The following is a 16,445-nucleotide window of genomic DNA, read 5'->3' as shown; positions in this document are numbered from 1 at the left end:
AAACTAGAGAACTAAGGAAATTCTTGCAGTAGCCCAAAGTGGTAGCAAGAGAAATATTGAGAAGGGGTCAAATTTGGATGTTTTGAAAATAGAACCAATCGGATTTATTGATAGATTGAATGTGAGACATATAAGAAAAAGAGGTATCAAGCAGGAAGGCGAGGGCACAGATCAATAATTTAGTGTGGGGCATGCCAAGTTTGATTAGCTATCCAAGATACTGAGTAGTAAGAATGCGTTTATGAATATGGAGGAGCTTGGCACTGAGGCTCTGTGGCAGACTGTTAACCATATCCATTTCTCATATTTTCTTGATATTCAGCTAAGCAGAATTTCTCCTTTCAGATTGAGTTCAAGCATAAAAGAACTATGTGTATCAGTTTTGGACCATTCAGATATCCTTTGTCCTGGAAGTGGCACTGTGCCTTGAGCTGAAGAGTTGAAGGGATAGCGCCCAAGCCCAGAGTTCAAGCCCACGACTGACAAAAAAAAAAAATCCTTTGTCCTATTTTTTCTGTTTGTTTGTTTTTTTTTTTGGATCCAGTCATGGGGCCTGAACTCTGGGCCTGGGCGCTGTCCCTCAGCTCTTCAGCTCAAGGCTAGTGCTCTACCACTTAAGCCACAGTGCCACTTCCGGCTTTTTTCTTTTTGCTTATGTGGTGCTGAGGAATCGAACCCAGGGCCTCATGCATGCAAGGCAAGCACTCTACCACTGAGCCACCTTCCCAGCCCCTGTCCTATTTTTTCTTCTGGCTTTCTGGAACTTAGTTAATTACAAGGGTACCTTAAAAGTATGTTATAAATGCTAGACTTTTCATCAGCCTGGGTTTCTGAACGAATTTAGGGATAAGGACCACCTTTCTAAACTGTTCAGCCACCTAGTAGTTAGATAATTAAAAAATAAACTTCATTGTATTTGAATTCTTAATTGCATTTGTGTATTACAGCAGTTTACCAACTCTCAATTACTTTTAGATGGTTATTTAAATCTGTGAGACTGAAGTTTGCTTATCAGAGGAATGACTGTAAAAGGAAAAAGGTTGGAGAAATGAAAGAATCTTAGAGGGAACATCCAGTGATATAAGAAATCAAATGAAGAAAGTTTTTAATGGAGTAGTTAATTACATAAAATGTTGCTGCTAGGGGCTAGGAAGGTGGCTCAGTGGTAGAGCTCTTGCCTTGCATGCATGAGGCCCTGGGTTCGATTCCTCAGCACCACATAAGCAAAAAGAAAAAAGCCAGAAGTGGCGCTGGGGCTCAAGTGGTAGAGTGCTAGCCTTGCGCTGAAAAGCTGAGGGACAGCGCCCAGGCCCAGAGTTCAGGCCCCACGACCGGACCCAAAAATAAAAATAAAATAAAATGTTGCTGCTAGGCCAGTTAGGATGAAAACAGAATTTATCATGGATTTAACAGTGGGGACACTGGTGATGTACGTAAGGGCCAACATCAAGGTGAGGTGCTAAGGGATATTTTTGAATTGGAATGATTTTAAAAGAAATGAGGAAATGAAAATAGCAAGTGCTATGGTTTAGATATGGTTTTCCTGTACTAGTTCATATTCATATGCTTGTCCCCTAGAATGATCATGGGACCTTTAAGAGCTATGTTGGGCTGGGGCTTATAGCTTAGTGGTAGAGTGCTTGTCTAGCATATGTAAGTAAGGTCTTGGGTTCAGTCTCCAGCAATGCTGGCAGTGTCCCCCCACCCTTCCCCCCCAAAAAAAAAGGTATTGCCAAGTGGAAGGTAGACCATGAAATTTCAACCTTAGGAATGGGTTAATGCTACCTCACAAGTACAGGGGGTTATAAATAATCAAAGCCACCCCATGCCTTAGCCCCTTTTCCATGCAATCTATTCTCTTTCTACTTCTGTCTCATGTTAGGATAAAGTCAGAGGGCCCTCACCCAGTATCTTGGTACCATGTTGTTTGAATCCTCTAGCCACCAGAATTGTAAATTAAATACTTTTCTGAGTTACCCAGCCTTAGGTATATTGTTATAGTTACACAAAATACACTGAGACAATGATGAATTATCCTATAAAGGGAAGTGGAAATGAAGCCATGGGCAAGGGAAAGAAGTAGGATCAAGATTTTCTTTTTTTTTTTTGGGACAGGTCTGCCTTGCTATGTAACCTAGGCCAACTTTGAACTTATGATCCTTTTAGTAAATGTTGAGATTACAGACACATTCTTCTTTTTTTTAGTTACCATCAGTTTATTGTAAAAGGGAGACAGGGAAATTATGGAATGGGCAGCTTCACATGATACCATTTTAGTGATGTATTCACTCTACATACTTCCCAAGAATGTCACCATCCCTAAATAAGAAATAATCCTTGTCATCTAGAACTACTTTGGTGCCTCCATATTCTGGGAGAAGAACTTTATCACCCACTTTCACACTAACTGGCTGAATCTCTCCATCCTCTCCTTTAGAGCCCGATCCCACGGCCACTACTGTGACTTGCAATACTTTTCCTTGAGACTTTTCTGGAAGCATAATGCCTCCTTTGGTTACAGTTTCAGCTGTACTCCTTTTGACCAACACTTGGTCAAACAGAGGAAGGAACTTCCTAAATGCTTGTCTGGCCATGTCTCTTCACGGTCGCTACTCGGACTCTTGAGACACATTCTTCTTGAGACCAGGTCTGCATTATATCCCAAGTTAGCCTGGAACTCACTGTGTAGCCCAGTCTGGCCTTGGCGTCACAGTACTGTGACTTCCTTAGTTTCCTAAGTGCTGGTGTTAGAGGTGTGCAATACCATACCTGGCTTAAGAAATTTTTTTTAAATAATGAAAACATTAGGTCATATGATGCTGTAAGTAAACTGTTGATTATAAGAGAGAATTACTAAAGCAAGATGGAAATGTTTCATGTACAAGTAGTGAGGATTCCTTTCAGAAGGATATTTTATGGTAATGGAGGGAAGGAAGAGCATGTGATAACAAATGCTGATGAGTTAATGGATGTTAGAATCTTTATATAGTCTCCTCCAGTTGATTCACGGTGTGTTGTTGTTTTTGTTTTTTCAGTAAAGCAAGGGGCTATCAGCTGAGATTGGGGATAGAGGAATATAGTGCTTCTAGGATAGAAATAAATGTAGCAGCATTTGGGAATGTATGGTCTACAGAGAAATAGTAAAATTAATGGGCAAAATTAGCTTATGAGATGTCCTGAAAGCATTGTGGATCTCTTTGCTTTTTGATGTTAGGTCTTCCAGATCAGGGTAAATTGAGTCATTCTCATTTTGACTAAAAGACTCATTGGGAAATCGACATTATTACTTTAAAAAAAATAATAGTACTGAGTTTTGAACTCTTTTTTTTTTTTTTTTTGGCTGGTTCTAGAGCTTAAACTCTGGGCCTGGGCACTGTCCCTGAGCTGCTTTTGCTCAAGGCTAACATAGCACTCTACCACTTGATCTACAGTGCCACTTCCAGGTTTTTCTGTGATTAACTGGAGATGAGAGTCTTGTGGACTTCACTGCCCAGGGCTAGAACTGTGGTCCTCAGATCTCAGCCTCTCCTGAGTAACTTGGATTATAGGCGTGAGCCACCAGTGCCCAGCAAAGTATGAATTCTTGTGACTGCTAGGCGCTCTATCATTTGAGTTGAGAGCCCTAGCCCTTTTGGCTTTAGTTGTTTTTCAGATATGGTCTAGTACTTTTTGCCTGGGCTGGCCCTGGACTGTGATCCTCCTACCTATACTCCCTGAATAAGTGGGATTATATGCCTGCACCATAGGCTTGTTTGTTGAGATAGAGTCTTGCTAGCTATTTGCCTGAGCTGGCCTTAAACTATGATCTTCCCAATCTTTGACTCCCAAGTAGCTAGGATTCAAGGCATGAGCAATTATTCCCTGCCCTGAATTATTCTTCATGAAGGTAAAATGAAAATATAGTTAAATAAGCTTCATCAGGCCCTTTTCAAGGAAATAGGAAGCATTTATGAAGTATGTATTGTAGGTAGAAAGTCCAGATAAAAGGATGAGAGGTGCATGTGAAGTGAAGATCAAATCAAGTAGAAAATTCGAGAATGCATTGAAGTAAACATAAACTATAAAAGTAGTAAAATCTTAATTAAAATGCCAAGATTTTGTGTCATCTATAACAAATGATTAAGCATTCAATTCAATATACTTAATAGTAAGGTAATTCAAGCATCACACCCTACTTTCATTTTCTGGTCCGGAACATCACAGAACAATCTGTGTCTTCTTTACATTAGCGGAATTTGTTCTTCTCAGTAGTTAAGTATCTTCTGAGCTGTAAGCTTAGTTCTGCATTTCTCTGTCTCAGATTTCTTACCTCAATATTTCACTGATACCACAAAGTCTGAAGTCCTAAACTGAGTTAGTTATCATACCTTTAAATTACACCTGCCCCATGCTGATACTTTCCATGTTCTATAATTTAAGCTTGCATCACCAAAGACTCTGCTTCTCCTTTGTCTTTCCCATGTGGACATCCTTTTGGGGAGGACGCAGTGGGGCTGGCTATGATGTACACTCAAGATCTTCATGCCTTAGCCTTCTATGTGCTGGGATTATAGATGTTTACACAACCCAGCCCAACTCTTCCTAGCCTTTTATTTTCCTTCTTATGTTTGTCCATTTATTCCTTCCCCATTCCTCTAATTTAGGCATCAGTTACTTTTCTCCAAGAACCTAATATTGGAAGGTCTTGTTATCTTAAGACAATGTTTGTCTTGTCCTTAGTATACTTCTGTTTTCAGTGTAGTGTACCCACTCACCATTGGGTAAATGTTCTAATGCACTTAAAGCATAGTCATATCAGTAACATTTAGTAACACTCCATCGCCTACAAATTTATTTATTTTAGCAGTCAAGGCCCTGATTTAATCACTACAGCCCTATCTCCTTCTGTTCTTTTTCCTGTTTTATTGCTAGTACAAACCAGTAATAGCTTTAGTGTTCTGAATATACTGAGCTCTCTAGTCTTAGCCATTTCCAATTTACCTGAAATGCTGGAATCTTTTTCTCTCCTATTTCTGAAGTCCATTCTTCTGCATTTCCCATGAAACCTTCCTAGTCCTTTTAGATGTGATAGCAGAGTAGAAAGTAAGATGTGAATTTGGACATGTCATTTGAAGTCATTTGAGCCTGTTCTCATTGCTTGAAGAATGACAATAAGCCTGGCACCAGTGGCTCATGTCTGTAATCCTGGCTACTCTGGAGACCGAGATCTGAGGATCCTGGTTCGAAGCCAGCCGGGACAGAAAAGCCGTAAGACTCTAATATCCAATTAGCCACCAGAAAACTGGAAGTAGCGCTGTGGCTCAAATGGTAGAATGCTAGCCTTGAGCACAAAGAGGGTCAGGGACAGTGCCCAGGCCCTGAGTTAAAGCTCTACAACACACACATACACACACACACACACACACACACACACACACACACATACGCGTGCGCGCACGCTTGCGAATAATACTGCATTCTCATAGGATTCTTATTATTTAATTATGAGCACCAGGTCCTTTATACCAAGAACACCATATGATAACTATTTTAAGGCTTTATAAAAAGCACATTGAAAGAATGACTGATAGCTACCACTCAGGGTACACCGCATGTTGTACCAGACCACAGGGGATACTGACTAAAGAGTATTATTTTTTCTTACCATGGACAAACATGGAGGTGAAAAATACACATAATGAGTTGCTGTGGCTCTCTTTCTCTCTCTGTTCATTTTCCAGCTCTTGCTCTTGCTCTTGCTCTTCTTTTCTAGCTCTGTCTGCTCTCTCTCTGCTCTAGCTCTTTCCTCTCTCTTTCCCAGCCATGTGGAGTGCCAACCTTACCTGGTCCCAGCAGGTCCACTGAATAAACCTACCCCTTACCTGAATACCACGTGAGTGCTACTGTTCTTACCCCTCTCTCTGCTCTTTTCTAGCTCTTTCCTCTCTTTCCCAGCTCTCTCTCATTCCCAGGCCTTTCCCAGCCACGTGGAGTGCCAACCTTGCCTGGTCCCAGCAGGTCTACTGAATAAACCTACCCCTTACCTGAAAAAAAAAAAAAAAATGAGTTGCTGTGAATTTCTAAGACAAGAACAGAACACAAAATAGAAAATAGGGGTTAAAAAATTTAAAAAAAGCAGAGCAGACATTTGATTAAAATGGATTTAGTCAGAAGTGGTAGAACACCTCTAATCCCACCAGTATAGAGGCTCATCCAGGAGGATTGCAAGTTTCAATGCCAGCCTGGGATACATGTCTAGAAACAAAAAAAGAATTTTAAAATAACTGATAAACAAATGAAAGAAATTATTTTAATCTCATGAACAATTTTGGGAAATAAAACCACAAGAGCAATTTTGTATATATTAGACTGGTAGAAATGAAAACTGATAGTATCAACCACTGGTGGTAATATGGAGCTGTGGGAACTTTCTTCCGCAGCTGATGATAGTGTCATTGGAAGCACTACTTTGGAAAATAGTAAGATGCCCAAGAATGATCAGTACTGTTCCTCAGCCGTTACTTTACTCTGGTGTTTGTTTGTTTGTTTATTCTGATCCTTGGGCTCAAACTCAGGGCCAGGGTGCTGTCCCTGAGGTTTTTTGCTTAAGGCTTGAGCCACAGCTCCACTTCTAGCTTTTTAAATAGTTTATTGAAGTATAAGAGTGTCTGGACTTTTCTTGAACTGTGATGCTCAGATCCTTGCCTCCTTAGTAGCTAGGATTACAGTCATGAGCTTACAGGTGCCTGGCTATTACAGTGGTTTTGAAACTTGACCATACATCAGAATTACCTGGAAGGTTTGTTAAAGTTGTTGTATTCCACTGTCACAGTTTTTTAAGTAGAAATGTTCTCATGTGCTGCTGATGCTGGTCCATTGGACCATATTCAGACTGGCACCAGTAGCTTAAACCTGTAATCCTGTAAGCAGCACAAGCCTGAAAGCATAGACATTTGGTTAATTTTGACTAAATACAATAAAAGCATGTCTGTTATTAGATGTTTGGTACTACAGAAATCCCTTAATGATGCACAGACATGTTTAATCTACCACGTCAACTTTGTGATTTATCAAATTAATGAACTATTTGCTTCACTTATTTCATCTCATTAGTGATATGCTTTCTACCAGGCACTGAGGATCCTGTTTTATTCTCCTGTAACTCTTTGAAGTTTTTATCATTCAAAGAATAGAAAAAACTCACTTGTGGGGATAGGCTGAGCAGGTGGCTTAGAGGTAGAGTAGTTGCCTAGCATGCATGAAGCCCTGGATTTGATTCCTCAGTACCACATATACAGAAAAAGCTGGGTGTGGCATTGTGGCTCAAGTGGTAGAGTGCTAGCCTTGACCAAAAGAAGCTCAGGGACAGTGCCCAGGCCTGAGTTCAAGCCTCAGAATTGGCAAAAACAAAACAAAACAAAAAACAAAACACCTCACTTGTGTGATAAGTGACTTAATCAGGGTTACACAGCTAATTTCCAAGTTGGGAGTTCTTGTTTTAGTCTGTGCTCTTAACTACTAATACACTGTACAATAATTTTTTGCAACAACCCTGAGAGTTAAGTATTGTAATTTTTACTCCCACTTTGTAGATGAAGTTTGTTTATAAACTTCTGCAAGTTGCCTGGGCTACACACACTGCTTAAGTGAAAGATGTAGGACCTGGACCTAGACATTGCGACTTAACTACTGTGCTACTGGAGCCTGCCCATTTACTGTGATACTATTTTTATTTATTTTTTGTTGGTCATAGGGCTTGAACTCTGGGCCTGGGCACTGTCCCTCAGTTCTTCAGCTCAAGACAAGCCTCTACCACTTCAGCCACAACACCACTTCCAATTTTCTGGTGGTTTATTGGAGATAAGAGTCTCATGGATTTTCCTGCCTGGGCTGGCTATGAACCACCATCCTCAGATCTCAGCCCCTGAGTAGGTAGGAGGTAGGATTACAGGCTTGAGCCACCGGCACCCGGCTACTGTAATATAATTTATAGCCATCCCTTTGTGATGTTGCTCACTAACCACAGTTGTTGATAGCTTATCAATTTTCTTGGTAACTTCTGGAATGTTCACTGATTTTCCACTGATGTCTGGATTACTATCCTAATTATGGTTAGAACCTTGAGAATCCTAGAGACTAAGTCCTAAAGAATAAACCATGTGTTTGCCAGGATTTTTTTTTTTTTTCCCTGCTTATGTGGTGCTGAGGAATCGAACCCAGGGCCTCATGCATGCGAGGCAAGCACTCTACCACTGAGCCAACTTCCCAGCCCAGGATTTGTTTTTTTTCCTATTATTTTTTGGGGGCAAGTGGGGCAAGGATCTAAGGAAATTTAAGAAAAAAAAAATTTTTTTTTTTGGGGGGGTCCGGTCGTGGGGCCTGAACTCTTGGCCTGGGCGCTGTCCCTCAGTTCTTCAGCTCAAGGCTAGCGCTCTACCACTTGAGCCACAGCGCCACTTCCAGCTTTTTTCTTTTTTCTTATGTGGTGCTGAGGAATTGAACCCAAAGGCCTCATGCATGCAAGGCAAGCACTCTACCACTGAGCCACCTTCCCAGCCCTTAAGAAATTTTTAAATGAATGTGCAGATACCATCATTAATTTTAGTTGTTTGAATCATCAGTCTCCAGACTTTTAAAGCTTGTGCTGTATTTTTACAGATTAAGCCCATTGCCCTCAGTATGTTTGTTTTATTTTAAAATTATGCATGTACCACTACATGAAATTACAATAGTATATCATTAAATATGAGCATATTAACAACTTTTTTTAGCTAAGATAAAAAGTGGTTAAGATTGTCATTATCATTGCTTTGTCTGTCTTTAGGTTAATATCTTGTCATAATATAACAATGTTCATTATTATAATAGTGGATACAAACCTGTATTTTTAAATCTAGATTTTATTTTTTTATTTTTATTTTTTACTTTGGAGACAGGGTCTCTCCTATATACCCTAGGCTGGCCACAAACACATCATCTCCCTACCTCTACCTTCCCAGTGCTGCGACTACAGGTGAGTGCCATCATGCCCCGGCTCTCAGTGTCTTTAGTTTGTATCTCTTCTCTTCTCTGCCAATGATTCATCAGTTTGATCTTTTGATAGAATTGGTGAGGTCTTGTAAATTTCATTCATATTTTCTTAGTGTTTTTAAAAACATATCTTTGACTTTTTAATGTTACTCATCTGCTTTAGCTTCAATCCTTGCTATCCTGTTTCAGTTTGCTCTGTTCTACCAGCTAGACTTGCTATTGAGTTTTATATTTGGGTTGTTGAACTCTCCATTTCCAGGATTTCAATTTCTTTTTCAATAATTCTATATAGAATTCCTTTTTCATGTCTTGTTGTCTTCTTTATTTCATTTAGCTGTTTGTATCCTTTGATAATTTATTTAGCTATTTATACACAGCCTCCTTGTCATTCTTGTTATTGACATTTCTTCCTCTTTTATGTCACTTAAGTCTTTTATTTTGAAGTTACTGGCTTTTGAGGGAGATATTTGCCTTGATTATTCATGAAGTTAGTGATTTTCCTCTAGAATTTGTGCACCTGGTAGAAATTTCATTCTTCCATGCTATTTTAGTTGGTGATTTCTCAGATTACTTAAGATGGGGGAATGAGAGGGTTGTGGTATATTTTCATGTTAGTAAGCTGGAAGAACACCTTTTAGTTTCAAGTAATCAGTTTCAACGTTCATGACATTGTGAAGAACTCTACTCAGGTTAAGGAAACTTGGCTACAAAAGCAATTGCAGGCCAGGCACTATTGGCTCATACCTGTATTTTTTTGTTGTTGTTGGTTGTAGGGCTTGAACTCTGGGCCTGGGCGCTGTCCCTCAGCTCTTCACTTCAAGCCTAGCATTCTACCACTTGAGCCACATTACCACTTCTGGTTTTCTGTTGGTTTATTGGAGGAGACAAGAGTCTCACGGACTTTCTTGCCCAGGCTGGCTTTGAACTGTGATCATCAGATCTCAACCTCCTACATATCTAGGATTACAGGTGTGAGCCACTGGCGCCTGGCTCACACCTGTAATTTTATCTACTCAGGATGGGCGTGAAAGTCTGTGAGATTTTTACCATCAATTAACCAACAGAAAACTGGAAGTGGCCCTGTGGCTCAAAGTAGTAGAGCACTAGTCTTGAGCAAGAAAAGCTCAGGGCTAGCACTCAGGCCCTGAGTTCAAGCCATATGACCAGCCAAAAATAAAAAAAGCATTTGCAGATGACAACCCACAACCTTGTGTTTGTGACAGTCCCTAAAGAAGAGTGGTTACCAAAACTACTCCAGTGTCTTTAGATGAACATCAAAGCAAAGATATATCTTCATACTCTAGGAAACCCTAGGCAGTGATAGAAAGGAGATAGTAGGGATAACATTAATGAGTAATGCTAGGCTTTACTATAGGAGAGAAATAGGTAGAAGCTAAGCTTAATAGAAGAGGTTAATGAGAAAGTGGAATGAAGTAAGTTGAAAAAAATATAGTTAATATTGTGTTGGGGTACAGGAGGACTGCAAAATGGTGAGATACCAACAAATAGCTCCTCATAGATATATCCATGACAAAAATGCCAAGCAAAGCAAAACTCAGAACAACTTACATGAAACAGAAAAACCACAAAACAACACACATACATACATACATAAGAAAAATAAAAAAGATGCTTGGGTAATTTAGTTACTAAGAGTATAGATAATGAGTAAGAATTAGAGGTGGAAGAACGGGTAGAAGAAAATATGTGCAAGAAAACAATTCTACCTGTAGATAGAAGGAAAATGTAAAAAAAGAAGGGCAAAAGGTAGGGGTTAGGTATGATGACTGGGGAAAAGGCAGGGAGACACAGCACTGGGGCTTATGCCTATAATCCTAACAGTTCAGGAAGCTAAGATTTGAGGATCGTGGTTTGAAGCCAGTCTGGGGAGGAAAATGTAAGACTCTTATCTCCAGTAACCACCAAAAAGCCCAAGTTGGAACTGTGGCTCAAGTGGTAGGATTCTAGCCTCGAGCCAAAACAGTCAGTGACATCGCCCAGGTACTGAGTTCAGTCTCCAAGACTGGAGCCTGGCATGTGCAGGCACATGCAAAAAGGAGTAAATGGTCTATACTAAAAAAGTAAAAAGTGAATGACTTACATCCAATATACAGGAAAAAAATCTAGATGGTTAAATGAATGAAACAAAATCAGTCTAAAACAGCAAAAGGACAGACATATAAAGCCATCACTTTTATATTGTCCTTGTATGTATGTGTTTGTATGTACTTGTATATATGTGAATGTATGTATGTACATACACGTCTGTGGGGTGCAAAAGGTGGTAAAAATAACTTGATGTAAGTCTGGGTTGGAAGGCGTCTGTCTCAGCAGTTGAGTTATAGGCAGGCACTGGCCCATATTTGCACAAAAGTTTGTTGCGGGGCTGGGAAGGTGGCTCAGTGATAGAGCTCTTGCCTTGCATGCATGAGGCCCTGGGTTTGATTCCCCAGCACCACATAAGAAAAAAAGCCAGAAGTGGCGCTATAGCTCGAGTGGTAGAGCGCTAGCCTTGGGCTGAAGAGCTGAGGGACAGCGCCCAGGCCCAGAGTTCAGGCCCCACGACCGGACCCAAAAAAAAAAAAAAAAGTTTGTTGCCACCAGACCCTTGAGCAGTGGGATTTTCTAGCCACGGAGAGTAGTACCCCACTCTTCACTTCCCTACAAGTGCCATCTCCACTTCCAGCTACCTCTGATGAATCTTTTGCGTGTGACTCAAAAGGAAATCCAGGGTGGTTTCACTGCCAGGGGCCTGAAGCAGCAGCTTTTGCCTTCTCAGCTGCCTCTAATGGCAACCTGTGCCAAGCACCATGAGTTGCTGCTGCACCTCTGTGTGGGTGAATGCAGTGGCTGCCACATCAGTGCCTCTCCTGTATGACTCAGCAGGGAATCCCAGGCCTCCTTTAACCAGTACTGCCAGTCCCACAGTTTAAACTTCTCTCCACATCCCAGTTGGACACACTTCCTTTTCTTCAGCCACCTTTTTTTTTTTTTTTTGTGGGGTGTGGGGGAGTCCAGTCATGGGGCCTGAATCTGGGCCTGGGCGCTGTCCCTCAGCTCTTCAGCTCAAGGCCTAACGCTCTACCATTTGAGCCACAGCGCCACTTCCGGCTTTTTTCTGTTTGCTTATGTGGTGCTGAGGAATCGAACCCAGGGCCTCATGCATGCAAGGCAAGCGCTCTACCACTGAGCCAACTTCCCAGCCCCTCTTCAGCCACCTTTTATGAATGATTTACACCCAAATTCTATGGCAATGTGTCTTGTGAGTTATTGAGCCGTGATTGTTCCTATCCCTAGGTCTCAGAGTAACTCAGTCATACCAATAGGACTTTTTCAAGATAGCCTCTCAGTCATGTGCTAATATAATGGGAACCACAGAATACCTTTCTTCACTGTGACTAACCTCCCCTGGGTACATGCTGCCTCACAGATCCTTGGGATTTGTGGGTTATATGGCTCTTCCCACAGCTAGAGTTGGCAGTTTATCAACAGGACCCAGTGATTTTACTTTATATTGGAGTCAATTTCACCTGTGTCAGTCAGGGCAACCGAGGACTGGTTTGGAAGTCTTCATTACTTTTCTTCTACTGGGCTTGTTTCTCTGTACTTTCCTCCGCCCTGCCACTTCCTTCATGGTTTCTGGTTCTCTTTATCTTGTTGTCTTCAGAATCTAGTCTTTTCTGTATCACCAGAGTCTTTTCATTCATGAGATTAAAATGTCAGATCTAATATGCCATCTTGCCTCATCCTCTTCCTGAATAATTTTTTTTTTTAATAAGCCAGTTTCTTGTCAGATATTAGATCAGGATTTCTCAACCTTGGCCCTCTTGATGTTTCAAACTAGATAACTTTTTTTGTGGTACTAGGATTTGAACTCAGGACCTTGCACTGAGTAGGCAGGCACTTCTACTTGACCCACACCCCATCCCTCTGTGTGTGTGTGTGTGTGTGTGTGTGTGTGTGTGTGTGTGTGTGTGTGTGTGTGTGTGTGTGTGTGTGTGTGTGCGCGGGCGCATGTGTGTGCGCGCGTGCGCGCTTAAACTCAGGGCCTGGATGCAGTTGCTAGGTCTTTTCACTCAAGACTGGTGCTCTGCCACTTGAGTCACACTTCCATTTCTAGCTTTTTGGTGGCTAATTAGAGATAAGAACCTTATGGACTTTTTTCTATTTGGGCTGCCTTTGAACCATGAACCTCAGATCTCAGCTTCTTGAGTAGCTAGCTGGTATGAACTGCCAGCACCCAGCCAGCCAGCTCCATGCTCTTTTACTTTTTTTTTTTTTTTTAAGTCAGTCATGGAGCTTGAACTCTGGACCTGGGCACTGTCCCTCAGCTCTTCAGCTCAAGGCAAGTGCTCTACCACTTGAGCCACAGTGCCACTTCCGGTTTTCTGGTGGTTAATTGTAGATCAGAGTCTCATGTACTTTTCCTGCCTGGGCTGGCTTTGAACTGCGATCCTCAGATCTCAGCCTCTTGAGTAGATAGGAGTGCAGGTGTGAGCCGCTGGTGCCTGGCCTCTTTTTACTTTATTTTTTCAGATACTGTTTCACATTTTTGCCTAGGACCATCCTTTAACAGCAGTCCTTCTACTTACGCTCTCTGTGTGTATGGGGTTCTAGAAAGTCTACACGTCTGGCTTGTTGGTTGAAATGGAGGTCTCACTTTTTGCCCAGGCTGGTCTCAAACCACGATCCTTCGAACTTCTCCAGTATCCTGGTATCCAGGTGTGAGCCACCACATCCAGTCTGTATAGTTCCTGATTAATTCTTGAATATGAGAACTGTCCTATATATGTGGAATACTTAGCAGGTTCCCTAGCTTCTACCCACTAGGTGCTGATAGTACTCTCCTCCCAATAGAGATATCAGAGTGCTTTAAAAAAGGCACTTAAAGATGTCTCTAGAGGCAAAATTACCTCTGATGGAAAACTACCGAATTAGAATGCTATGTTGAGTTTTTATGTACTAGGAGCAGGCACTGGGCTGCTTTGACTTTTTCTGTAGCAGCAATGATATTATGTTCAATATTTTTTAGGAATTAAGATACTTGACCATTTTAAAAGTGGATTTTTTCTTAATTTTCTATATGAATGTATAATTAGATATAACCAGCTGACACCTCTAATAGAGTGTTCTCAGGATGTATTCTATTTTGTAGAAAACAGCTTTGACCACTGCATTATAAGCTATTTATTAGTCAATGTATTTATTGCAGCCTTACTATTCAAAAGGAAAAAATAGTTGAAATTTTCTGAACTGACTTCTCTACCTAATCACCTCATCAGGCTAATAGATGCTTTCCATTTTGGAAAGGTATTTGCTGTCAAGTATGGGTCATACTTGAAAGAAAACCCTCTGCCCTAAGATTAGAGAATGAATATTTGGCTTAAAATTTTACATGGAAATATCTACGGCCTGCTTTTGTTCTTTCTGTGATTCTCTGATTTAACTGACCTTTTCTAGCCACCAGACATAAATACATTTGAGTAAGAGTTTCCTTTGTACTCATATCAGAATTGGAATTGTGATGATTTATTTTGTAGTTGGGATTGTAATTTCTCTTAGCAGCCAACTTGTCTGATCATCTACATTCAGAGCTGAATTAATTGCACAAGATGTTTTTACAGTCCTTTTTGAATGACTTCCTTCTTATTTCCTTCCAGAGTTGTCGAAAAATAGTAAATCTATTAACAGTAGTTCAGGCTCATTACTTTTTTCCTATAATTATAGCATGCTTTTAATTGGCCTCTCTGCTTCTAGTACCTCCCTGACTTGTTAGTTAACTTAAACATTATTGCTACAATAAATATCCTAAAATATAATGTCTAACCAGATCAAAAGCCATTTATAATAATAAAACTGTCTTTAAGATGTGGTCACTACAATCAGGAGATATCCATTAAACAAATTATCAAAAAATACAAATATACATACATAAATTCTAAGTTGTCATATAAGTATGGGTTTTTTGTGAAAGTTTACTAAGATCCAGTGTTTTATAGCTAGGCCTGGGAATGTGGCTTAGTGGTAGAGTGCTTGCCTAGCATGCATGAAGCCCTAGGTTCCATTCCTTAGTACCTAGTACCACATAAGCAGAAAAAAGTCAGGAAGTGGTGCTGTGGCTCAAGTGGTAGGATGCTAGCCTTGAGCTAAAGAGCTGAGGGACAGCACCCAGGCCCAGCAAAAAAAAAAAAAAAAAAAAAAAATTAGCTCTCTCTCTCTCTCTCTATATATATATATATATTCACACAGCACCACTTCTTCCTGGCTTTTTTCTGCTTATGTGGTACTGAGGAATGGAACCCAGGGCCTCATGCATGTGAGGCAAGCACTCTACCACTGAGCCACCTTCCCAGCCCTTGTACATTTTCTTCTTAGCATTGTTTTTCTGCAACCCATAAATGTTTTTTCTGTTGTGTTTTGGTATCCATTTGTTGGAAAGTATTTAATTTCTCTCATGATTTCTTAAAAGCTGTATCTATATTCTTACAGATATAGGATATTGGTAAGTTGTTCTACTTTGTAGGGGCTTTCATAATATTGCTGGGTATACATAACCTATAAAGTGTATTGAAAATGGTTCATTTTTGTTTTATGTACGACACTGTCACACTGTCAGAATTGATCTTATTTCTTCTTCTTGTTCTTCTTCTTTTGTCAGTGGTAGGTCTTGAACTCTGGGCCTGGGTGCGATCCCTCAGCTCTTCAGCTCAAGGCTAGCGCCCTACCACTTGAGCCAAGTGCTACTTCTAGCTTTACTGTTTTATGTGGGGCTGAGGAATCAAACCCAGGGCCTCATGCATGCGAGGTGAACATTCTACCCCTGAGCCACCTCCCAGCCCCATCTTATTTCTTCTTTACCAAGATTTTTTTTTCCCTTTGAATGCTGAGGATCAAACCCAGGGCCTGATATAAGTGAAGCAAGTACTCTATCATGAGCTTTTTGTGTTCAAGGCTAATGCTCTACCATTTGAGCCACAGCTCCACTTCCAGGTTTTTTGGGTGTTTAACTGGAGATAAGAGTCTCAAAGATGATCCTGACTGAACTGGCTTTGAACCATGATCCTCAGATCTCAACCTACTAAGTAGGTCCAATTATATTCATGAGCCACCAGCTTAGGCAGGAAAACTGTTAAAAAGCTGAAAGTGGTACTGTGGCTCAAGTGGTAGAGTGCTAGCCTTGAGCAAAAAGAAGCTCAGGGATAGTGCCCAGGGCCTTGATAATACATTCTGGATCTGACACATTACCAGTCTGAATAAAAGACTTTTACTTGACAAGTTATTTCCTGTCTGGTTATGTGACACCTTACCCTTTTGCCCCATATTGTCCATTTTCAACATAGCAGCCAGAATAGTTCTTTAAAAATATGTGTTTGTCATTTTCTTTTTTTGGGGGAAAAATGCTTGCTTAAGGGAAGAGGATGAGATAGAAATGTCAA

General features: G+C 40.7%; 2 protein-coding genes across 3 annotated transcripts in view; one reads left to right on the top strand and one right to left on the bottom strand.

Moving 5' to 3' along the window:
• Nucleotides 1–16,445, top strand: part of Braf (B-Raf proto-oncogene, serine/threonine kinase) — a 140,760-nt gene that overhangs the window by 17,301 nt on the left and 107,014 nt on the right. The gene's annotated exons all lie outside the window — the stretch shown is intronic.
• LOC122105939 (10 kDa heat shock protein, mitochondrial-like) lies at nt 2,251–2,594 on the bottom strand. The gene has a single exon (XM_042677237.1). The coding sequence runs from the start codon at nt 2,592–2,594 to the stop codon at nt 2,286–2,288; it is 309 nt and encodes a 102-aa protein (XP_042533171.1). The 3' UTR covers nt 2,251–2,285.

Source organism: Dipodomys spectabilis, unplaced genomic scaffold, assembly GCF_019054845.1.
Source record: "Dipodomys spectabilis isolate Male_0828 unplaced genomic scaffold, ASM1905484v1 ptg000034l, whole genome shotgun sequence".
Classification (NCBI taxonomy): domain Eukaryota; kingdom Metazoa; phylum Chordata; class Mammalia; order Rodentia; family Heteromyidae; genus Dipodomys; species Dipodomys spectabilis.
Note: the sequence above shows the minus strand (reverse complement) of the source record. Positions and strands in the feature narration are given on the sequence as shown.